Below are 25,053 nucleotides of genomic sequence, written 5' to 3' on the forward strand. Positions count from 1 at the left end.
AACATTAGTGGCTACGCTTTGCCACAGATATAAAGTCATTCAATCATGTTGGACGTTACAGACCACCAAATGTATATTATTTCTCTGAGTTGGCTGAGTTATGAGATGGCAGTAGAGTGGTGTGTGATGCAGTAAAAGCATTGTGCAGCAGTTTATGCCTCTAGTCCTGAGAGAGTGGAACCATGTGGTTGGCAGAGTGCTTGGTGAGAGAGAGAGCATGGCCACAGCAGCCTGTTAACCTGGGCATTCACTCCTTATTAATGAAGGGGACTGGGTCTGGTCCTGAGCTCTCTGTCTCTCCCTCTACTTCTCTACTTGCTTATAGTGCAGAACTAGAGAGACTACGGGCTCTATTCAATCGATAGCGCTGAAGATCCATGTTTATAGCACGATTGACAATTAAAGGCAATGTTCCCGTGGTCGCGGAGACTGCATTACAGTTAACACTGCATATTTCGGCTCAATCGGAAATTAGCTTTACGTTTTAACACAGATCTTCCGCGATACTGATTGAATCCAGTCCTAACATACAGTAGCTGGTTGATACAGCCCTAGTTTAACACGGTAGTCCTCAGATGCCCTGTCCTCTCCTGCCTTTGCTTCTTATGTAAGCGATCTGTCATTGTGCTGTCGTGTCAGATAAAAGCTTGTTTAGATTAAGTATGTGTGCTAGAAAGCCCTCTATATTTGACATTTTAGTAATTTAGCAGACACACTTATCCAGAGCGATTAGGGTTCAGTGCCTTGCTCAAGGGCACATCAACATAATATTCACCAAGTCGGCTTGGGGATTCGAACCAGCGACCTTTCAGTTACTTGCCCAACACTCTTAACCACTAGGCTACCTGCTGTGTAGTGAGCACATTCTTCCTCTTACACTGAACAAAAATATAAATGCAACATGTAAAGTGCTGGTCCCATGTTTCGTGAGCTGAACTAAAAGATCCCAGAAATTGTCCATACACCTAAAAATATAATTTCTCTCAAATCTTGTGCACAAATTTGTTTACATCCCTGTTGGTGTGATATATCAAGAAGCTGATTAAACAGCATGATCATTACACAGTTGCTCTTTGTGCTGGGGACAATAAAAGGCCACTCTAAAATGAACAGTTTTGTCACAACACAATGCCACAGACGTCTCAAGTTTTGATGGAGCGTGCATTTGGCATGCTGACTGCAGGAATGTCCACCAGCGCTTTTGCCAGATAATTTAATGTTAATAGCTCTACCATAAGCTGCCTCAAACATCGTTTTAGAGAATTTGTCAGTGTGTCCAACCAGCCTTACAACTGCGAACTACGTGTAACCACGCCAGCACAGGCCAACTGATGAAACTATGAGTTTGCAAAACGGATGAATTTATGCACAAACTGTCAGAAACAGAGATGAGATCCTGAGGTCCATTGTCGTGCCATTCATCTGCCACAATCACCTTATATTTCAGCATAATAATACACAGCCCCATGCCGCAAGGATCTGTACACTCCTGGAAGCTGAAAATGTCACAGATTTTCCATGGCCTGCATACTCACCAGACAAGTCACCCATTGAGCATGTTTGGGATGCTCGGGATCGACGTGTACGACAGCGTGATCTAGTTCCCGCCAATATCCAGCAACTTTGCACAGCCACTGAAGAGGAGTGAGCCAATATTCCATAGGCCACAATCAACAGCCTGATCAACTCTATGTGAAGGAGATGTGTCACGCTACATGAGGCAAATGGTGGTCACACCAGATACTGACTGGTTTTCTGATCCAAAGTACAGTGGCTTGCGACAGTATTCACCCCCATTGGCATTTTTCAATTTTTTTTGCCTTACAACCTGGAATTCAAATGGAATTTGGGGGGGTTTGTATCATTTGATTTACACAACATGCCTAACACTTTGAAGATGCAAAATATTTTTTCTTGTGAAACAAACAAGAAATATGACTAACTAAAAACTATTCACCCCCCCAAATTCAATACTTTGTAGAGCCACCTTTTGCAGCAATTACAGCTGTAAGTCTCTTGGGGTATGTCTCTATAAGCTTGACACATCTAGCCATTCTGCAAGGCAAAATTGCTCCAGCTCCTTCAAATTGGATGGGTTCTGCTGGTGTACAACAATCTTTAAGTCATACCACAGATTCTCAATTGGATTGATGTCTGGGCTTTGACTAGGCCATTCCAAGACATTTTAATGTTTCCCCTTAAACCAGCCAAGTGTTGCTTTAGCAGTATGCTTAGGGTCATTGTCCTACTGGAAGGTGAACCTCAGTCCCTGTCTCAAATCTCTGGAAGACTGAAACAGCTTTCCCTCAAGAATTTCCCTGTATTTAGATCCATCCATCATTCCTTCAATTCTGACCAGTTTCCCAGTCCCTGCCGATGGAAAAACATCCCCACAGCATGATGCTGCCACCACCATGCTTCAGTGTTGGGGATGCTGTTCTCGGGGTGATGAGAGGTGTTGGGTTTGCGCCAGACAGCGTTTTCCTTGATGGCCAAAAAAATCATTTTTAGTCTCATCTGATCAGAGTACCTTCTTCCATATGTTTGCGGAGTCTCCCACATGCCATTTGGCGAACACCAAACATGTTTTCTTATTTTTTTCTTTAAGCAAGGGCTCTTTCTGGCCACTCTTCCGTAAAGCCACCCCCAAATTCAATACTGTGGAGTGTAAGGCTTAAAGTGGTCCTATGGACAGATACTCCAATCTCAGCTGTGGAGCTTTGCAGCTCCTTCAGGGTTATCTTTGGTATTTTTGTTGCCTCTCTGATTAATGCCCTCCTTGCCTGGTCCGAGAGTTTTGGTGGGCGGCCCTCTCTTGGCAGATTTGTTGTGGTGCATATTCTTTCCATTTTTTAATAATGGATTTAATGGTGCTCCGTGGGATGTTAGAAGTTTTGGATATTTTTTATAACCCAACCCTGATCTGTACTTCTTCACAACGTTGTCCCTGACCTGTTTGGAGAGCTCCTTGGTCTTCATGGTGCCGCTTGCTTGGTGTTGCAGACTCTGGGGCCTTACAGAACAGGTGCATATATACTGAGATCATGTGACAGATCATGTGACACTTAGATTGCACAAAGGGGGACTTTATTTAACTAATTATGTGACTTCTGAAGGTATCTGGTTGCACCAGATCTTATTTAGGGGCTTCATAGCAAAGGGGGTGAATACATATGCACGCACCACTTTTCCGTTTTTTAGTTTGTTACATTTTTTTAAACAAGTAATTTTTTAAATTTCAGTTGACCAATTTGGACTATTTTGTGTATGTCCATTACATGAAATCCAAATAAAAATCAATTTAAATTACAGGTTGTAATGCAACAAAATAGGAACAAAGCCAAGGGGGATGAATACTTTTGCAAGACACTGTATCTGTGACCAACAGATGCATATCTGTATTCCCAGTCATGTTTTTTTTAAGGTATCTGTGACTAACAGTCATGTGAAATCATACATTAGGGCCTAATTTATTTATTTTAATTGATTGATTTCCTTATGTGAACTGTAACTCAGTAAAATCTTTTGAAATTGTTGCATGTTTTCTTTATATTTTTGTCCAGTATAGCTTTCTCTATGCTGCTGCAAACCTTGGCTGGCTGGAGAGAATATAGTGTTTGCCATATTTGTCTGACAGTGATTAATGACTTTCACAGTGTTGGATGTGTCCCTGCACGCTCTGGGATTAGACATAACTGGTCCTTCATTATATCATCAGTAGATACTACTCTACCAACATTAGACTATAGGATGTCACTGTAGCAACAAAGATATCGGACGTATGAGAGATATGGAACAAGCTCAGGTTTTGGAGGCCTGTTTAAGGAATAAGTATTTAATGATGGAAAGTGTGTGTGTGTTACCAGGTACAGTAGCTGTATGAAGCTTGACTATTTGTTGGCACTCCCTGCCCTCAGGAGTCCAACTCTCTGTCTCGTTTCACTACACTCACGCCAAGCCAAGCGCTAGTAACTGGCCCTCAGGGGCCTCACACAAACACACATACACTCACTCTATAGCTGAGCTGTTTAGAAATCTAATGATCCAAGTCTACTCCAGCCTAGTCACCTTTGACAGTCTATTCTCTGTACACCTCACATCTCAGGCCAGCAGATAGATGAACATCATTATTTATCACAAACAATGGCTGTGTGATGTCTTGGCAGAGAGACTAACATGGCATACCCTGGTTATTGTACAGATGATGCTCCAAGGTTTGACGTCATACTGAAATAGATATAGAGTAACCAGATTTACACCAGTGCCCAGTTGTAGTGTAAACCTCTCTAGTAATCGGAGATATATGGTAATCAGCTGTTCCAACAGATTCCTCTTTGAGAGAATAGTTTGATCAACCACAGAAAACATGACATCCTTTATGTAAACAACAAGGGAAAAGGAGTGGTCTTATTATTGGAATAACATTACTGTTACCAAATCATTATCCAAAAAGATAATTATATCTTTTTACTGTAAATAAATAATAACTTGGACTTTTTAAATTGATACTTCTTTATTGATGCATACAGTATGTACAATAATAAGTTATATATACATTTCCATTTGTTTCCATAAAATAGTTTTTGTTTCCATTGTTTCTAAAGTCTAGTCTGTGGAGCGTTGTGATCTTGAGGTAAGAGGACCAAGTTCTGCACATACAGTCAGTCATCTTCTGTCACTACCTACCTGAACCACTAGCCTTCTCTTGACGCTGTGTTTGAATTGAAAATAACAAGGAGAAACTTAAAGAAGCTGTTATGGACACGTGCTAAATGATGAACATTGTACATGCACATTTATTATTCATATACACTACCGGAGTCCAGCCCCTTTAAACGTGGCTAACTTAAAACACCAGAGCAGTGAAGGAAGACACACTGAGCGATGGGAGTGTGCCTCCCCAGTCACTCAACCGAAAAAGCATTCTTGCAGGTATAGAAAGGCACTGTTAAAACACTATAAACCAAACACACAGGAGGCTTCTCTTGTTCCTGAAATGTCTGTAGCTGGGAGCTTATCACCATTAGCTGATATGTGCTGAGCTTTTTGGCACAAAATGGCTGCCATCCTGTGGAATCACCCAGCATAGTGTCAGAGCCCGGCTGACCATAGCGTAGCTCAGTGCTGGGTCTCCTGGAGTTCTGTCTCCCTGCATTCCTCAGGCTGCAGTAGGCCTAGTCTGTTAGCAGTCTCTTTAATAGTCTCTGGCATCTGGTCTTTACTGGTTCATTGGTTTTAGTGGTTAATTAGGTGCTGAAAGTCTCGACTGTAAACCACAACACTATTATACCAGACCGCCACACGATAACCAATTAGAGCCAGTGGCAGCAGCTGACCGCTGGGGGCAGGCGGGGTAATAGAGGGTCTGGGTCCACAGGGGTCCTGGCAGAGGTCCATTATGCCATTTTTAAAATCTGATATTAATATTATTATATTATTATTAGTACTACATGTGATCTATGTAAACAAAAGCAAAAATGTTAAAGAAGGTTATAAAAAGCTTTTGTCGAGGCATCTAGAGCAAGGTTAATTGCCAGTCCATTGCCAGAGGGAGACAGAGAGACGAGAAGGAGAGAGATCTGAGATCTGGAGAGGCCTGCTGACATTCTTCATGTTGAGAGCTAAAACTGTTTGTTTCTGAATGTATGTGCGGGTATATGCACATGCGTCTATTGCATGTGTGCATACATGTGTGTATATGAGTGTGTGTGAACATTAGTGTGTACGTGAGTCAGACGCTTGCACAGCGTGGTGAGGACAGAGGGACAGTGTGTGTATCTCCTCCTCCCAGTACATCAGAACATAGTGACTCCACAGCATCCAGTCTCTCTATCTGCACCAGTCTGGTGAGCAGGTCTGGGATGCTGTATCCGGCGGTACTGATCCTCTCAAACAGCTGCAGGCCGTCACTCATCCCTCCGATCTCATCCCTCTTCAGGCCAAAGCTTTCTGCCAGGTGTCTCCAGGTCTTCACCACAGCTGCCTCGCTACTGTAGGAGGAGCTCAGCATACGACTGGCCTTCTCCAGACAGTCAAATGGTAGTTCTGTAGGACTCAGACCTGGGGAGAAGGAGGGTTAGGATGTGTGTGTTGTGGCTAGAGATCAGCATACAAGATTCCTTTGCTAGACAGTCGAAGAGTACTTCTATAGCAGGGGTGTTACACTCATTATAAAGGGCCACATTGAAGAAACACAAGGAATTCGCAGGCCAGACAGAGCCTAGTATGTTTGTTTTTACAAAATAATTAGCCATTGTTTTATAAGAAAGAATATGGCTGTTTAAAATGTCCACTTACGTACAAAGGATGCTGTATATATTATTTTAACATATTAAAACAAAAGAAGAGAAATAATATTTGTCCAGCCTTTGCTGCTACGCTTACAGATGTGCATAATATACTGCGACTCTAATCAAAAAGTAGCCTATTTAATAACCCCAAATAACAAAAACGTAGCTAGGTTGTTGTAACATTTAAACTTAAAATATGTAAAAAAATGTTTTGCAATGAATGGATCACCGATGCGGTTGAATGCAGCATTGCTGTATGTTGCACTCAAAATTAATTGACAACCCAAATCATTGCGCAGGCCGGAAAGAAATGTATCACGGGCCGGAAACGGCCCGTTGGCCTTGTGTTTGAACTTCTATAGGGCTGACACCAGTTGAAGGGCAGTTCTATAGGGCTGAAACCAGTCGAAGGGCAGTTCTATAGGGCTGAAACCAGCCGAAGGGTAGTTTTATAGGGCTGAAACCAGTCGAAGGGTAGTTCTATAAGGCTGAAACCAGCCGAAGGGCAGTTCTATAGGGCTGAAACCAGTCGAAGGGTAGTTCTATAGGGCTGAAACCAGTCGAAGGGCAGATCTATAGGGCTGAAACCAGTCGAAGGGCAGATCTATAGGGCTGAAACCAGTCGAAGGGCAGATCTATAGGGCTGAAACCAGTCGAAGGGTAGTTCTATAGGGCTGAAACCAGTCGAAGGGCAGTTCTATAGGGCTGAAGCCAGTCGAAGGGCAGTTCTATAGTGCTGAAACCAGCCGAAGGGCAGTTCTGTAGGGCTGAAACCAGCCGAAGGGCAGTTCTGTAGGGCTGAAACCAGGCGAAGGGCAGTTCTGTAGGGCTGAAACCAGCCGAAGGGCAGTTCTGTAGGGCTGAAACCAGCCGAAGGGCAGTTCTGTAGGGCTGAAACCAGTCGAAGGGTAGTTCTATAGGGCTGAAACCAGTCGAAGGGTAGTTCTATAAGGCTGAAACCAGCCGAAGGGCAGTTCTATAGGGCTGAAACCAGCCGAAGGGTAGTTTTATAGGGCTGAAACCAGCCGAAGGGTAGTTCTATAGGGCTGAAACCAGTCGAAGGGTAGTTCTATAGGGCTGAAACCAGTCGAAGGGCAGTTCTATAGGGCTGAAACCAGCCGAAGGGTAGTTCTATAGGGCTGAAACCAGTCGAAGGGTAGTTCTATAGGGCTGAAACCAGTCGAAGGGTAGTTCTATAGGGCTGAAACCAGTCGAAGGGTAGTTCTATAGGGCTGAAACCAGTCGAAGGGCAGTTCTGTAGGGCTGAAACCAGCCGAAGGGCAGTTCTGTAGGGCTGAAACCAGCCGAAGGGCAGTTCTGTAGGGCTGAAACCAGTCGAAGGGTAGTTCTATAGGGCTGAAACCAGTCGAAGGGTAGTTCTATAGGGCTGAAACCAGTCGAAGGGTAGTTCTATAGGGCTGAAACCAGTTGAAGGGTAGTTCTATAAGGCTGAAACCAGCCGAAGGGTAGTTCTATAGGGCTGAAACCAGTTGAAGGGTAGTTCTATAGGGCTGAAACCAGTCGAAGGGCAGTTCTATAGGGCTGAAACCAGCCGAAGGGTAGTTCTATAGGGCTGAAACCAGTTGAAGGGCAGTTCTATAGGGCTGAAACCAGCCGAAGGGCAGTTCTATAGGGCTGAAACCAGCCGAAGGGCAGATCTATAGGGCTGAAACCTGGGGGTGTACGTGTGAGTTCTCACCCTCGGCCACATTGCAGGCTCTAGCATACAGATCCAGGATCTTTTTCCTCCGGCTCTGAATCTGTAGGAAGAAACAGAGAGAAAGGTAAAGTAAGTTACAAAGTAATTACATTGCAATACATTGTAAAAGTACATAGTTGGATGTGAATGACTGATCTCTCTCACCCCTGTAGCCTTGTTGTAGTTGTTGTTATTGACGATGTTAGCATTGCCATTGCTAATGTTGTTAGCGTTGATAGGGCCGGTGGGGTTGGATACAGTCTTATCCCTGTTGAGGAGCCCCAGGGAAAGCAGGCAGATGTCCGGCTTGGTTCCCAGGTTCAGGAGACAGAGGCTGGGGTTAGGATCAGCTGCCCCCTGCCTCTCCAAGGCTGCCTCCTCATCACTATCCATACTACGACTCAACAGCTGCTCGTTCTCAGACGATGCATCATTCTCACTGGGGAGGAGAGAGAAAATCAATCAGTCAGCATAATAACACTAAGCCTTCATGACCTTTTCAAATGATATTTAGCTGTGTCTAGTTATGCTAATGTTATGTAGCTTCAGCCTAATTGTTATACTGTGAGTAGTCTCTTGTTTTAGCTTGCATATTTAGCTTCGGTTCCACAGAACGCCACTGACAGTGTGTGTAACACTGGGATTTTCTCCCAAAAACACCTTGTTGACAAATATTCTCAGAGATGCTCACACAATAGCATTGTTTTTACATGTGTGCACGTACTCACGCGCGAACACACACACACATTGTTTCTCAGTCACCCTACACCCACTCTGGAAGCTAAGACTGTGAGTTAGCACATCCTCTGGAATGCAGTTAGCCACACTGTTTACCTCTCTGAGTCTAGCTAGGTGATGTAATGCTAATGTTAATGTGTGTGTTGACATGTAAGTTGTTCATACAGACCATATACAGTGTGTGTACATGTGACTTGTGATACTGTATGAAACAAACACATCGTCTGTGTCTATCCATGTTTATGTGAGTGTATATGTCTGTTCTCATTGCTGTCTGTCATAATGAATAAGGCTTCATTGTCTGCGAGTGTGGGGTTGAGACCGAAGAAAGGAGAGAGGGGGAAAGAGAGCAGAGGACAGAGAGGGGAAGGGCGAGGAGCTGTCATCCACCTGGTGGTTTGGCTGCGCTAGAGTAATTATCTCTCTCTCTCTTTACCCCCAATCTCTCCTCACCTCTCTTTACCTCTCTCTCCACCCATCTTCCCCTCGCTCTCTTTAAATTCATCCCCCACTCCCTTCTCCCTCCCCTCCTCCAGGGCCAATCTGTGCTCAGCTACCTCACCCTCCAAAGCCACATAATCACTCTGCTTCAGAAAAATACTCAAGTGAACTTGTTTTTTCCATGCCCACGCAAGGGGACACACACACACTGTCTCCCCACTAAAGGGCTAGCAGCGATGCTCTGCTGCAGTGACTTGTCCTGTGGTAGTCTAATTACAGGCAGATTCTGAAAAACAGATAAAAGAACCTCTGTCTTTGAGGCCCCCAGTCAACCACTACACTGTACAACCAGGAAGCATGTGACATGTTCATAACCTAAACATCAGTGTTTAAAACTGAAACATTAGGCATTTAGAACTGCCAATAAGTGTTCTCACCTAAAACACAGGCGTTTAGAATGCAAGATTAAACATGATAGTCAGCTTTTTCCAGTCAGTTTCCAACCATGAGAACACCCATATCTCCTTAGTGTTCAGATTTTAACCACTAGTGTTTTAACCACTGTTTAGAATGACTTTAGTTATTAGAAATTGATGTGACTTTCCTTGCTTTTTATTCAGATCAGTGTTAGGAATGTCTGTCACCGTACCTACATTTCAGCACTGAACAGGACATTTGATTCAAGAAATATTTTAAATCAAGTGGTGGTGTTGTTACTCAACTGCGTTGAGTTCATTTCCGTTAACTCTGAGTGAAAAAGATGTGGGAGGTGCCTCATTATCATATTTCCCAGCATGCTTTGTTGTAGGTTGATCTTTAGAATAGTTTGTTTCAATATCTATGTTTACTCGTGCATATTGATTGATTCATTTATCTTATACTATACAAAGATAAATAACGAACATGTTTCTAAACTAATCCAATCTGTAAGAGGTTGGATTTATTGCACTAGTTACTGAGATAATTGTTCCAGTTTAGATGGTTTAGGTCAGGGGTGTCAAACTCATTCCATGGAGGGCCTAGGGTCTGTTGTTTTTTTGTTTTTACTTTCAAGTAAGCCCTAGACAACCAGGTGAGGGGAGTTCCTTACTAATTAGTGACCTTAATTCATCAATCAAGTGAAAACCAGCACACACTCTGCCCCTCTGTGGAATGAGTTTGACACGTGGTTTAGGTAGTCTTGTTTGTTAAGTCCTTCACCATAGCAGCCATTCTGAGTGCAGGTTGTGTCTGATAAAATATTCCAATTAATGGATATCCTCCCTCTGGCTGGATTCCAATAGGAATTACAAATCACTTCAAAAACCAGCGTATTGTGACTTGCAGGTCTGATGTGGCCCATGAGCCAGGATTTTCAGACCACAATGTTGAGGATAACTAGGCCATAACTAAAGGCTTTATGAAATGTACATGTGGTCATAAAGGGTTTACTTTTAATTCAAACACATTCACTTAGGCAGTCACTTGGTGAAATGATTGAATGCAACAACTATGTCTCTTGTCACTAACAATCACAGTCAAGGGTCAGAATCTCTCACATTCATTCGAAAGGCATGCTGAGAAATGTGCAAATACGGCTTTACACCCTACAGTGTTAAAACAACACCCCCAGTGTTTAGAGTTTAAACGCTAAATGCCTTGTGCTGAATAAATGTGTTCATGTTTTTAAAAAGTCTTACAGAGAATAAACATGTTTTCATGTTTACAATCTACACTGTGACGTGTTGTCATAGAAACTCTAAATACCTTGACAGGTTTAAAAGGTCTTACAGAAAACGATTTACTTATGTGTTAAGATTCTAAACACTTGGTTTTACAGTCTACACAACCCCTACGCAACTTAGACATGCACAAAACAAAGCTTGCAGACACACACACACACACACACACACACACACACACACACACACACACACACACACACACACACACACACACACACACACACACACACACACACACACACACACACACACACACACACACACACATGATCTTAGAGATATTGCACACCTTTTGTGTCTGTTTGTTCAGATTGTGTGTTTGATGTTTGTCATGTGTGCAGGTAGGTGATCAAGATACCTTACCTTTTCACCGTCTTCGGAGGCGTAGGTTTGAGTTTGTCAAATTCATCCTTTTCAGAGAAAATTACAACATTGTCTGAAAGAAAGAAAACATATTTTGTTTATCAAATGTTATTTCTCACACAGTTCTTTTAACGCTGGTAAAAGTCAGAAATTATCATCAAAATAACCTGGGGCATAAAATGCCCATTATTTTCAAAATAAATCAATTAACAAGACTGTAGTGTTAAAATGCAATCATATCAAAGTTTAAAGCCTGTAAGTGTCTGGCACTGTCAGCCTAGATGGTGTACGCCTCGGAGACGTCTCAGACTCATAGCTCCCAGCTCTACCGGAAATGTCAATCATAGAGACTTATGAGACAGCTGCTTAATGCACGCACACTTTCCCCAAAACATACACACACGATACAGTATGCTTTCACCAATACACGGAGAAAATGTAAACAGACATTCCGTTTTAAGAATAAAACACTTATGTTTGTGATTCTTAATTTGCAAACCCAAACACGCAGGTTTGATTCCTAAACCTAAATGACTGTATGTATATCTATTACCATACTGGAGGTAAAATGGTAGGCCTATGTGAGATGACAGTAGATGTATTATCGTGAGGTTGATAACCCCTGAAGGAGTCAGTCGGTTGTTAACATTCAAGTTAGTGAGAGGGGAACACTGACGGCCTAGAGCTAGCGCCACAGTCTAATCTAAACATTCCACCATGCTGCGCTCACTGCACACGGAAAGTACTCCTCACCATTGTCAACCACACACACACACACACACATACACACACACACACACACAGTGTCAAACCCACAGACCCCAGGCCTGACAGACAGCCATCAGGTATGAGAATGTCTCTTTATGTTAGTCTAATAAACCAGACTATATATTATGTCTGAGGCCAAAACTGGTACTGTAAGTAAAAGTTTGTGTTCTGTAGTGTGTTTTTCTGTTAACTAAGGTAGTGTGTTGTGTGTGTGTTGTGTCTGTGTCTGTGTTGTGTTGTGTATATGTAGCCTCACCTGGAACATCTTTCTTGTCCTCCTGTTTGTTGGTCTGAGCCTCCACAGCCTTCACCACCTGACCAGAGCAGCATGCTGTGAACACAGAGAGAGAGAGAGAAAGTTTAGTGTACGTGCACACTGAGTGTTACCCTGTCCACTGTGTGTGAGTACAGGTATGTGTGTGTGAGTGTTATCCTGTCCACTGTGTGTGAGTACAGGTATGTGTGTGTGAGTGTTATCCTGTCCACTATGTGTGAGTACAGGTATGTGTGTGTGTGTGTTATCCTGCCCACTGGGTGTGAGTATATGTGTGTGAGTGTTATCCTGCCTGCTGGGTGGCTGTGTGAGTATGTGTGTGTGTGAGTGTTATCCTGTCTGCTGGGTGTCTGGGTGTGAGCATGTGTGAGTGTTATCCTGCCCGCTGGGTGTCTGTGTGTGAGTATGTGTGTGTGTGAGTGTTATCCTGCCCGCTGGGTGTCTGTGTGTGAGTGTTATCCTGCCTGCTGGGTATCTGGGTGTGAGCATGTGTGTGTGTGTGTGTGTGTGTGAGTGTTATCCTGCCCGCTGGGTATCTGGGTGTGAGCATGTGTGTGTGTGAGTGTTATCCTGCCCGCTGGGTATCTGGGTGTGAGCATGTGTGTGTGTGTGAGTGTTACCCTGTCCGCTGGGCTTGGCTTTGAGGATGTAGAACATGATGATGAGGACAATGGCGATGGCCATGATGAAGATGGTTGACATGGCGATGATGAGAGCGGTTGCTAGGTGACCCTGTCCTGTGGGGTCTTTGTGAGGGTGAGGGAACATGGTGGTACTGCTGGTTGAGACACTGGGGGCTTTGCCTGACAACACAGCTTTGGTAAGCATGCCTGGAACACACAGATACTACACAGTTACAACACAGATACTACTTCTGCATCTGAAGGAAGCCATGTCTTGGACCCCAAGGGGGGCATGTTTTGGTTTTTGGCCTAGCACTACACAGCTGATTCAAATAATAAACTAATCATCAAGCTTTGATCATTCAAGCAGACCACCGTAGTCCCTGTGCCCAAGAACCCCAAGGTAAACTGCCTAAAAGACTACCGACCCGTAGCACTCACGTCTGTAGCCATGAAGTGCTTTGAAAGGTTGGTCATGGCTCACATCAACAGCATTATCCCAGAAACCCTATACCCACTCCAATTTGCATATATACCCAAAAGATCACAGATGATGCAATCTCTATTGCATTCCACACTGCCCTTTCCCACCTGGACAAAAGGAACACCTACGTGAGAATGATATTCATTGACTACAGCTCAGTGTTCAATACCATAGTGCCCTCAAAGCTCATCACTAAGCTAAGGACCCTGGGACTGAACACCTCCCTCTGCAACTGAATCCTGGACTTCCTGATGGGCCGCCCCCAGGTGATAAGGGTAGGTAACAACACATCCGCCACACTGATCCTCTACACGGGGGCCCCTGAGGGGTGTGTGCTCAGTCCCCTCCTGTACTTCCTGTTCACCCTTGACTGCATGGCCAGGCACGACTCCAACACCATCATTAAGTTTGCCGATGACACAACAGTGGTAGGCCTGATCACTGACAACGATGAGACAGCCAATAGGGAGGAGGTCTGAGACCTGGCAGTGTGGTGCCAGGATAACAAACTCTCCCTCAACGTGATCAAGACAAAGGAGATGATTGTGGACTACAGGAAAAGGAGGGTTGAGCACGCCCCCATTCTCATCGGGGCTGTAGTGGAGCAGGTTGAGAGCTTCAAGTTCCTTGGTGTCCACATCACCAACAAACTAACATGGTTCAAACACACCAAGACAGTCATGAAGAGGGCACGCCCAACGCCTATTCTACCTCAGGAGATTGAAAAGATTTGGCATGTGTCCTCAGATCCTCAAAAAGCTATACAGCTGCATCATCGAGATCCTCCTGATTGGTTGCATCACCGCCTGGTATGGCAACTGCTCAACCTCCAACCGCAAGGCACGACAGAGGGTCATGCGTAAGGCCCAGTACATCACTTGGGCTAAGCTTCCTGCCATCCAGGACCTCTATACCCTATACCAGGCGGTGTCAGAGGAAGGCCCTAAAGATTGCCAAAGACTCCAGCCACCTTAGTCATAGATTGTTCTCTCTGCTACTGCACGGCAAGCGGTACCGGAACGCCAAGTCTAGGTCCAAAAGGCTTCTTAACAGCTTCTACCCCCAAGCTATAAGACTCCTGAACAGCTAATCAAATGGCTACCCAGACTATTTGCATTGACCCACCCCCCCCCATTTTTATGCTGCTACTCTTTTTTTATTATCTATGCATAGTCACTTTACTGTACACATTACCTCAGTGACCTCGACTAACCTGTGCCCCCGCACATTGACTCTATACCGTTACCCCCTGTATATAGCCTCGTTACTGTTTTATTATTGTTGCTCTTTAATTTTTTGATTTGATTATTTTTTACTTCAGTTTATTTTAGTAAACGTAACACTTATTTTTCTTAAAACTGTATTGTTGGTTAAGGGCTTGTAAGTAAGCATTTCACTATAAGGACTACACCTGTTGTATTCGGCGCATGTGACAAATACAATTTTATTTTATTTTATTTGAATCAGCTGTGTAGTGCAAAAACCAAAATGTGCACCCCTTGGAGTCCCGAGGCCGAGTTTGGGAAACGCTGCCCTTCGGGGTTGTTGATTGACTGTTTTCTTCAGCTTTAATGGAGCTGTAAACTCCTGACAGGTCCTAAATCTACTTTTATTCTCGTTTTAATCAGGCATCCGGCCTGGCACTACCGAGTCCCTGTAGTCTCTCTCTCTCTCACACACACACACACACACACACACACACACACACCCCCCCCCCCCCTCTTTGTGGTCAGAGTCATCAGTGTTCTGGGTGTTTGTTTATTTTCTGTGGGTAGAATACGAATCCTGTTTGTTTAGTGGAGCGTGATTTCACATCTTAATCACTGTTCTGTTTCTTTGCTGTGAACCCTAGAGTCAGGAAGACTAGACCAAGGCATTCCTACTGGCAATCATAAAGGACCAAGGCTTTCCTACAGGCAGACATTAGAATAGACCAAGGCTTTCCTACAGGCAGATATTAAAATAGACCAAGACTTTCCTACAGGCAGACATCAGAATAGACCAAAGCTTTCCTACAGGCCGATATTAAAATAGACCAAGACTTTTCTACAGGCAGACATCAGAATAGACCAAAGCTTTCCTATAGGCAGATATTAAAATAGACCAAGACTTTTCTACAGGCAGACATTAGAATAGACCAAGGCTTTCCTACAGGCAGATATTAAAATAGACCAAGACTTTCCTACAGGCAGACATTAGAATAGACTAAGGCTTTCAGCTTCATCTCCTCTAAAGCTTCTGGACATCTTCATGCTGCTTCAGACTGTTTATTCACTGATCAGATCAGACAGATTCAATATATTATTGTATGAAACGGCTGCAGTTATATTAGATGATGACCTGGGTTCAAAGTTCAAAGCTAGCCTGTTACAGTATATGGAGTACATGATGGTAAACAGGGGACAGACAGATGGTATAGATATGTATAGGTGTATATAGCCTAGAGAGGAGGTCCAGACGTACGTGGTGCGAACTTATCGACACCCTTGATAAAGATGAACAAAAATGACTGTTTATAAAATAAATTATTCAAATACTTAGCTATACTGTTACGTTCCCCAGTTTCTGTGTTCTGTTTTGTATTTGAGTGTGTGTTTCAGGAGATGGCGTCCTGAAGTACTCCCCAACCAGCTGATTGGTCAACCCCAGGCTAATTGGTGATTGGAGCTGACCCCGCCCCCTCGTCAAGAAGCAGCTGACTCTAATCACCATTGCCACCTGAAGATAAAAGCCAGTGTTCTGCCAAGAGAGAGAAGATTGAGATTGAGAGGAGAGAGAGGAGATGAGATAAGGAGTAGAGATTTGGAGATTGAGAGAGAATTGAATATTTTGGAAAGATCGAGAGAAATTAGATTGTGATATAGTGTTGGTTGTGTATCAGAAAGTGTGGTATGTACTGTTGTTGTTGGTAGCAGTTTTTCTATGTCCTGTGTTTGTGAAATCGTTAATAATTACTCTGTTTCGTTTGTTCCCAGGGGGGGAAGGAGAAGGCACTTTGGGAGTGCTTAGGCAAGAGGCCCGCGGGCATACATATACCCGTAGTATATTTACTGTCTAGGCACACTAGGTAAGACCTGGGCGGACCACCCCCTGTATTTTGGTTAGGGCACCAGGCGGTGTTAAGTTAGGTAAGTTAAGTGGGTAGGTAGGTTAGATAGGAGAGGGGGAATTTTGATATTTACTTTCTTTGCTTTGGTTCCGTCCAGCCCCTTTTCCCCATATTACCGTGTAAGAAAATAAATTCTAGTAAACGGTAAATTCTGCTTTTGTGTCATCCTTACTCGCACCTACAGTCCATACCTCTTGCACTTCAGAGAGTTAAGTTGTAGCAGGGAGTTGCGTTCCCTCTTCTCAGAGGCGTGCGTAACAATACTGTATGCTTACATTTTTTGTTATACTTTTATACTAATACAATTGCTCAGAGAAATATATTTTGTTTAACAAGTAATACTTTTATTCTCTCAAAAAGGTCATTTTAATTTCAACGGCAAACCCACCACTGATGTGTGTGGCCAGAGAGGTCTATATTCATGTCATCTGACCAAAGCCCCGGTTCCAATCCATATGCTTATGCCGTTTAGCCAACTCCAGGTGTTTACTTTAGTTGGAGGACATGAAAAAAGAGCTCTGGCCTCGCACACCAGTGGTGGGTTTGGCGTTTTAAATGAGAATGCATAAGCAGAAAAGAACCCCATACCTACTGTAAAATATGGTGGGGGGGGGGGGTCTTTGATGTTGTGGGCCTATTTTTCTTCCACTGGTCCTGGGGCCCTTGTTAAGGTCAACGGCATCATGAACTTTACCCAGGACATTTTTGCCAAAACCTGGTTGCCTATGCAAGGAAGCTGAAACTTGGCCGTAAGTGGATCTTCCAGCAAGACAACAACCCCAAGCACACATCAATATCCACAAAGAACTGGTTAATTGTCCACAAAATCAACATTTTGCAATGGTCCTCTCTGTCTCCAGACATTAAACCCATTGAAAACCTGTGGTTTGAATTGAAGAGGGCAGTCCATAAGCTTAGATAAAGGATATCGGGGCCTCCCGGGTGGTGCAGTGGTCTAGGGCACTGCATCGTAGCGCTAGCTGCGCCATCAGAGTCTCTGGGTTTGCGCCCAGGCTCTGTCGCAGCCGGCCGCGACCGGGAGGTCCGTGGGGCGACGCACAATTGGCCTAGCGTTGTCCGGGTTAGGGAGGTTTTGGCCGGTAGGGATATCCTTGTCTCATCGAGCTCCAGCGACTCCTGTGGTGGGCCGGGCGCAGTGCACGCTAACCAAGGGGGCCAGGTGCACGGTGTTTCCTCAGACACATTGGTGCGGCTGGCTTCCGGGTAGGAGGCGCGCTGTGTTAAGAAGCAGTGCGGCTTGGTTGGGTTGTGCTTCGGAGGACGCATGGCTTTCGACCTTCGTCTCTCCCGAGCCCGTACGGGAGTTGTAGCGATGAGACAAGATAGCAATTACTAGCGATTGGATACCACGAAAATTGGGGAGAAAAGGGGGTAACATTTTTTTTTTTTTAAAGGATATCAAGGATCTGGAAGGAATCTATATGGAGAAATGCTCTAAGATCCCTCCTAATGTTTTCTCTAACGCATAAAACATTTTAGAAAAAGGGTCAGTGCCATTATCCTCACAAGTTGAGGTATTGAAAGGTATTGGAAACAGGGGTGTCAATAATTTTGACCCTTACCTTTTTGAGAAAACTAAAATATCACTTCTCTGATCAATTATAATTCCATAAAATAATCTAATTTCCCAAAAAATGTGTGCATACACCATAGCTCAGTATTTTAATTATTTCTTTTGTACAGTCATTTTTGCTAATCTTTATCAAGGGTGTCAATAATTTCGGACCCCGCCGTATATATCCTAGAGATGACAGGCTGCTGCTGAAGAGAAGCCCAGGACAGGCAGAAACATGTTAATAATCTTTTTCATGCCCTCCAAACGTTTTAATTATTACACCACGCGGTGCTGGGAGCCGCGGTAACACACACACACACACACACACACACACACACACACACACACACACACACACACACACACACACACACACACACACACACACACACACACACACACGCACTGAGCTGGAAGCCGGGGTAATTTACAGATTACTTGGTGAGTGCTGGCCTGCCTTCACCCCGAGCTAGTAACTCCACGCTTCAACTACATATTTCTGGTTTGGGTATTTTAAAGACTTTTAAAATGGTTAATCAAAATGGACCCTCACACGTCTCTCCCTCCCTCTTTCCCTCCCTAACTCTGCCTGCAAGAAACAATTAGCTGCTTGTTGAAAAGTGTGTGTTTGTTGTTATACACTCGTCTGTTCACATCCCTCCCTCCTCTCTCTCCCATCCTCCTCACAGCAGATTCCAGTCTGTTCACATCTCTCCCTCCTCTCTCTCCCATCCTCCTCACAGCAGATTCCAGTCTGTTCACATCTCTCCCTCCTCTCTCTCCCATCCTCCTCACAGCAGATTCCAGTCTGTTCACATCTCTCCCTCCTCTCTCTCCCATCCTCCTCACAGCAGATTCCAGTCTGTTCACATCTCTCCCTCCTCTCTCTCCAATCCTCCTCACAGCAGATTCCAGTCTGTTCACATCCCTCCCTCCTCTCTCTCCCATCCTCCTCACAGCAGATTCCAGTCTGTTCACATCCCTCCCTCCTCTCTCTCCCATCCTCCTCACAGCAGATTCCAGTCTGTTCACATCCCTCCCTCCTCTCTCTCCCATCCTCCTCACAGCAGATTCCAGTCTGTTCACATCCCTCCCTCCTCTCTCTCCCATCCTCCTCACAGCAGATTCCAGTCTGTTCACATCTCTCCCTCCTCTCTCTCCCATCCTCCTCACAGCAGATTCCAGTCTGTTCACATCTCTCCCTCCTCTCTCTCCCATCCTCCTCACAGCAGATTCCAGTCTGTTTACATCTCTCCCTCCTCTCTCTCCCATCCTCCTCACAGCAGATTCCAGTCTGTTCACATCCCTCCCTCCTCTCTCTCCCATCCTCCTCACAGCAGATTCCAGTCTGTTCACATCCCTCCCTCCTCTCTCTCCCATCCTCCTCACAGCAGATTCCAGTATGTTCACATCCCTCCCTCCTCTCTCTCCAATCCTCCTCACAGCAGATTCCAGTCTGTTCACATCTCTCCCTCCTCTCTCTCCCATCCTCCTCACAGCAGATTCCAGTCTGTTCACATCCCTCCCTCCTCTCTCTCCAATCCTCCTCACAGCAGATTCCAGTCTGTTCACATCTCTCCCTCCTCTCTCTCCCATCCTCCTCACAGCAGATTCCAGTCTGTTCACATCTCTCCCTCCTCTCTCTCCCATCCTCCTCACAGCAGATTCCAGTCTGTTCACATCTCTCCCTCCTCTCTCTCCAATCCTCCTCACAGCAGATTCCAGTCTGTTCACATCTCTCCCTCCTCTCTCTCCCATCCTCCTCACAGCAGATTCCATCCAGTCTGTTCACATCCCTCCCTCCTCTCTCTCCCATCCTCCTCACAGCAGATTCCATCCAGTCTGTTTACATCTCTCCCTCCTCTCTCTCCCATCCTCCTCACAGCAGATTCCAGTATGTTCACATCCCTCCCTCCTCTCTCTCCAATCCTCCTCACAGCAGATTCCAGTCTGTTCACATCCCTCCCTCCTCTCTCTCCAATCCTCCTCACAGCAGATTCCAGTCTGTTCACATCTCTCCCTCCTCTCTCTCCCATCCTCCTCACAGCAGATTCCAGTCTGTTCACATCCCTCCCTCCTCTCTCTCCCATCCTCCTCACAGCAGATTCCAGTCTGTTCACATCTCTCCCTCCTCTCTCTCCCATCCTCCTCACAGCAGATTCCAGTCTGTTCACATCCCTCCCTCCTCTCTCTCCCATCCTCCTCACAGCAGATTCCAGTCTGTTCACATCTCTCCCTCCTCTCTCTCCCATCCTCCTCACAGCAGATTCCAGTCTGTTCACATCTCTCCCTCCTCTCTCTCCCATCCTCCTCACAGCAGATTCCAGTCTGTTCACATCCCTCCCTCCTCTCTCTCCCATCCTCCTCACAGCAGATTCCAGTCTGTTCACATCTCTCCCTCCTCTCTCTCCCATCCTCCTCACAGCAGATTCCAGTCTGTTCACATCTCTCCCTCCTCTCTCTCCAATCCTCCTCACAGCAGATTCCAGTCTGTTCACATCCCTCCCTCCTCTCTCTCCCATCCTCCTCACAGCAGATTCCAGTCTGTTCACATCTCTCCCTCCTCTCTCTCCCATCCTCCTCACAGCAGATTCCAGTCTGTTCACATCCCTCCCTCCTCTCTCTCCCATCCTCCTCACAGCAGATTCCAGTCTGTTCACATCTCTCCCTCCTCTCTCTCCAATCCTCCTCACAGCAGATTCCAGTCTGTTCACATCCCTCCCTCCTCTCTCTCCAATCCTCCTCACAGCAGATTCCAGTCTGTTTACATCTCTCCCTCCTCTCTCTCTAATCCTCCTCACAGCAGATTCCAGTCTGTTCACATCTCTCCCTCCTCTCTCTCCAATCCTCCTCACAGCAGATTCCAGTCTGTTCACATCTCTCCCTCCTCTCTCTCCCATCCTCCTCACAGCAGATTCCATCCAGTCTGTTCACATCTCTCCCTCCTCTCTCTCCCATCCTCCTCACAGCAGATTCCAGTCTGTTCACATCTCTCCCTCCTCTCTCTCCAATCCTCCTCACAGCAGATTCCAGTCTGTTCACATCTCTCCCTCCTCTCTCTCCAATCCTCCTCACAGCAGATTCCAGTCTGTTCACATCTCTCCCTCCTCTCTCTCCCATCCTCCTCACAGCAGATTCCAGTCTGTTCACATCTCTCCCTCCTCTCTCTCCCATCCTCCTCACAGCAGATTCCAGTCTGTTCACATCTCTCCCTCCTCTCTCTCTAATCCTCCTCACAGCAGATTCCATCCAGTCTGTTCACATCCCTCCCTCCTCTCTCTCCCATCCTCCTCACAGCAGATTCCAGTCTGTTCACATCCCTCCCTCCTCTCTCTCCCATCCTCCTCACAGCAGATTCCAGTCTGTTCACATCCCTCCCTCCTCTCTCTCCCATCCTCCTCACAGCAGATTCCAGTCTGTTCACATCCCTCCCTCCTCTCTCTCCCATCCTCCTCACAGCAGATTCCAGTCTGTTCACATCCCTCCCTCCTCTCTCTCCCATCCTCCTCACAGCAGATTCCAGTCTGTTCACATCCCTCCCTCCTCTCTCTCCCATCCTCCTCACAGCAGATTCCAGTCTGTTCACATCCCTCCCTCCTCTCTCTCCCATCCTCCTCACAGCAGATTCCAGTCTGTTCACATCCCTCCCTCCTCTCTCTCCCATCCTCCTCACAGCAGATTCCAGTCTGTTTAAGGTTGTTATATATCAAAACACAGTCATTAAAATGACACAATAATAATGATTTAAATTTCCGGGCAAAACAATATGCCAGGGAGTGTTGCTTTGAGCGACGTACACTAAAAACAATTCCTGGGGTCGAGCACCACTATGAGGAAGCAGTTCCAGACTATGGTGAGATAATGTCATGCTGTTTCTCCCTGTGTTCTGCTCTGTCTGTCTGTGTTCATTAACTGGTCCCAGCCCTCTGCAGCCCTCACTCGCCTGACCTTACAAGTATCTCTCTCGGTCCCTCTGTGACTGTCTCTGACCCTCTCTGGCCTGGGTTCTGGTTCTGTTTGTGTTGTAGAACTTGTCAGGTATAAGAAAACGTACACTCTTTAGTGTTGCGCGGTGCATTTTGACACGAGTGACAGACCATTCCATACAGGTTCCTGGGCCGGTTCTCCTGGATGTAATACCTGACAGAGAGGAAGCACAGAGAGAACATTTAGAGAACAATACTGATACATATTATTCTCTTATTATACACAGAGATATGTTATTAAGATACACAGTGTAAATATGTAAGTATTAGAGAGGAGAAGTGTCTCAATAATAGCTGGAGGTGAAAAGGTTAAACTGATGCCTAGAGGGGAGAGTACTGTATCCCATTAGGTTAGATAGAGATATTATTTAGCCCTGAGCTGTGACAGAGGAAGAGAAGGGAGGCTGCTTCAGAGCGTGGAGTCCTCTAGGCCTCTAGCGCAGACCATCTACCATTAATCAGAGAGGACAATTAAACCACTTTCAATCAAACATGCACACCAGATCTCCAGGATGAAAACCAGGACCACAAAAGCATTAAATCTGAGATTAAAATGCCATTCTACTAAAAATGTGTTTGGTGAGGACTTAAGTAAAGTATGATTTAATAAAGAAGCATTTCGATTCCAACCCCGACAAAGGCAGGCAGTGTTCAGTATTCCCCCAGTACAGTACAGTGAGAGAGTTATTAAAGCAGCCAGTAATGCTAAAACACTCTAGTCTGTATATTGACTTTAAACTCAATTGAAACCCAAGAATGTCTTTGAGGTGGTACAGTCACTGAACAACATCATATGGTAGAGAGAAAGAGAGAGAGTGAGAGAGAGGGGGTGGGGGGGTGGAGAAGATCAGAGCATTGAGCCGGTCCTGTAACAGTTTATATCTTCTCCTGCCTCCATGTTTGTGGGTGACCAGATGGTAACTGGGTAATTGAGGCAGATAGCGTGGCCAATGGAGGGTTAGACCAGGCTGTGGCTGTGTGATATGAAGACGTGGGGGGGAAACAGGGGTGATGTGACAGAAGTGTCCTATGGAGTGGTACTGTCTTATCAACATCACTCTCTGGCAGCGGTGGTATGTATGTGTGTGCATAAATGTACACTACCGTTCAAAAGTTTGGGGTCACTTAGAAATGTCGTTGTTTTTTTGAAAGAAAAGCAAATAATTTTGTCAATTAAAATAACATCAAACTGATCAGAACTACAGTGTAGACATTGTTAATGTTGTAAATTACTATTGTAGCTGGAAACAGATTTGTTATGGAATATCTACATATGCGTACAGAGGCCCATTATGAGCAACCATCACTCCTGTGTTCCAATGGCACGTTATGGCACGTTATGTTAGATAATCCAAGTTAGATAATCTCAGTTAATACAACTGAGCAAGAGGACAAGTGCATTAGAGTGTCTAGTTTGAGAATCAGACGCCTCACAATTCCTCAACTGGCAGCTTCATTAAATAGTACCCACAAAACACCAGTCCCAACGTCAACAGTGAAGAGATGACTCTGGAATGCTGGCCTTCTAGGCAGTTGAAAAGAAAAAGCCATATCTCAGACTGCCAATAAAAAGAAAAGATTAAGATGGGCAAAATTACACAGACACTGGACAGAGGAACTCTGCCTAGAAGGCCAGCCTCCCGGAGTCGCCTCTTCACTGTTGTACGAGATCTTCAGTTTCTTAGCAATTTCTCGCATGGAATAGCCTTCATTTCTCAGAACAAGAATAGACTGACGAGTGTCAGGAGAAAGTTCTTTCTTTCTGGCCATTTGGAGCCTGTAATCAAACCCACAAATGCTGATGCTCCAGATACTCAACTAGTCCAAAGGCCAGTTTTATTGCTTCTTTAATTAGAACAGCTAATTTTTCATAATTGCAAAATGTTTTCTAATGATCAATTAGCCTTTTAAAATTATAGACTCGGATTAGCTAACACAACGAGCCATTGGAACACAGGAGTGATGGTTGCTCATAATGGGCCTCTGTACGCTTATGTAGATATTCCATTAAAAATCTGATGTTTCCAGCTACAATAGTCATTTACAACATTAACAATGTCTACACTGTATTTATGATCAATTTGGTGTTATTTTAATGGCCAAGAATGTTCTTTTCTTTAAAAAACAAGGACATTTTTAAGTGACACAAACTTTTGAACGGTAATGTATGTGTGTAAATTTGCATGCCTGCGTGCCTTCAAATGTGTGTGTGTGTGTGTGTTGTCTTATGTGTGTGTGTGTACATACCCAGGTAAGCAGGGTCCACAGTCTGCATCATTGTCTGGTGTCCCAGGTTTGAGTACTGTAGCACGGTACAGACCTTCACAGTCCTTATGTCTCCTGCAGATCTCATACTTTCCCTTCGAGTACTTCCCCGGCGGACACGACACACACACAAAGTCCTCATCCTTAGTCCCATAGCCACAGTTCTGCAACATCACAAACAGGCAATAAAATGTGATTGGTTACAAGAACAGGACATGAGTTGTTCTGAACATTTTCATTCGGGGTGTTGGTGTAGTTTGTCTAGTGTGTGTGTGTGTGTGTGTGTGTGTGTGTGTGTGGCGACGAAGAAGAGGAAATTGATGTTCTAGTATGGAATAAAGTGGGAGGTCATCTTAAACAGTCCCAGACATATACACTTCTCACAGTGGGGAGTTGTGAACACAACCAATACCCTGCATAGTCTGACAGGCAGACCATTGTTTGATCTACCTTTATTAAAACAGTTGAAGCTCCATCCTGAGGGCCAAGCTGCTACTTGTCCTACAGACTTCAGAAACACTATATTCCGACTTCCTACTTTATTGGCTTGTCCAATATATCCACTTTGATCCTCTGATAAAAGCTGGATTAATTTATCAGTAGGATTCTGTCAGGGTGGATCAGCCCAGCTTTAGATCTCCTGGTTGACTTTACTTCTGTTGGTTCATATAAACCTTCTCCAGATAGAATCCAATAGAAACATTTTTGTCCTG

The 25,053-nt window shown here is 44.9% G+C and overlaps 1 protein-coding gene across 2 annotated transcripts in view; it reads right to left on the reverse strand.

Annotated features, from left to right (window-relative positions):
• Positions 1–4,494: 4,494 nt before the first annotated feature.
• The window catches only part of LOC129816506 (tumor necrosis factor receptor superfamily member EDAR-like), a 62,922-nt gene continuing 42,363 nt past the window's right edge, over positions 4,495–25,053 (reverse strand). For both annotated transcript variants that reach the window (XM_055871066.1, XM_055871065.1), the window contains exons 4-11: positions 24,323–24,504; positions 22,144–22,229; positions 12,918–13,127; positions 12,280–12,354; positions 11,256–11,328; positions 8,155–8,428; positions 7,990–8,050; positions 4,495–6,060 (exon numbers count right to left, since the gene is read on the reverse strand). In XM_055871066.1, the coding sequence (XP_055727041.1) occupies positions 5,732–6,060; positions 7,990–8,050; positions 8,155–8,428; positions 11,256–11,328; positions 12,280–12,354; positions 12,918–13,127; positions 22,144–22,229; positions 24,323–24,504 (1,290 nt within the window). In that variant the 3' untranslated portion in view covers positions 4,495–5,731. The remainder of the gene's footprint in view (positions 6,061–7,989; positions 8,051–8,154; positions 8,429–11,255; positions 11,329–12,279; positions 12,355–12,917; positions 13,128–22,143; positions 22,230–24,322; positions 24,505–25,053) is intronic.

Source organism: Salvelinus fontinalis, chromosome 19 (genome assembly GCF_029448725.1).
Source record: "Salvelinus fontinalis isolate EN_2023a chromosome 19, ASM2944872v1, whole genome shotgun sequence".
Taxonomy (NCBI): domain Eukaryota; kingdom Metazoa; phylum Chordata; class Actinopteri; order Salmoniformes; family Salmonidae; genus Salvelinus; species Salvelinus fontinalis.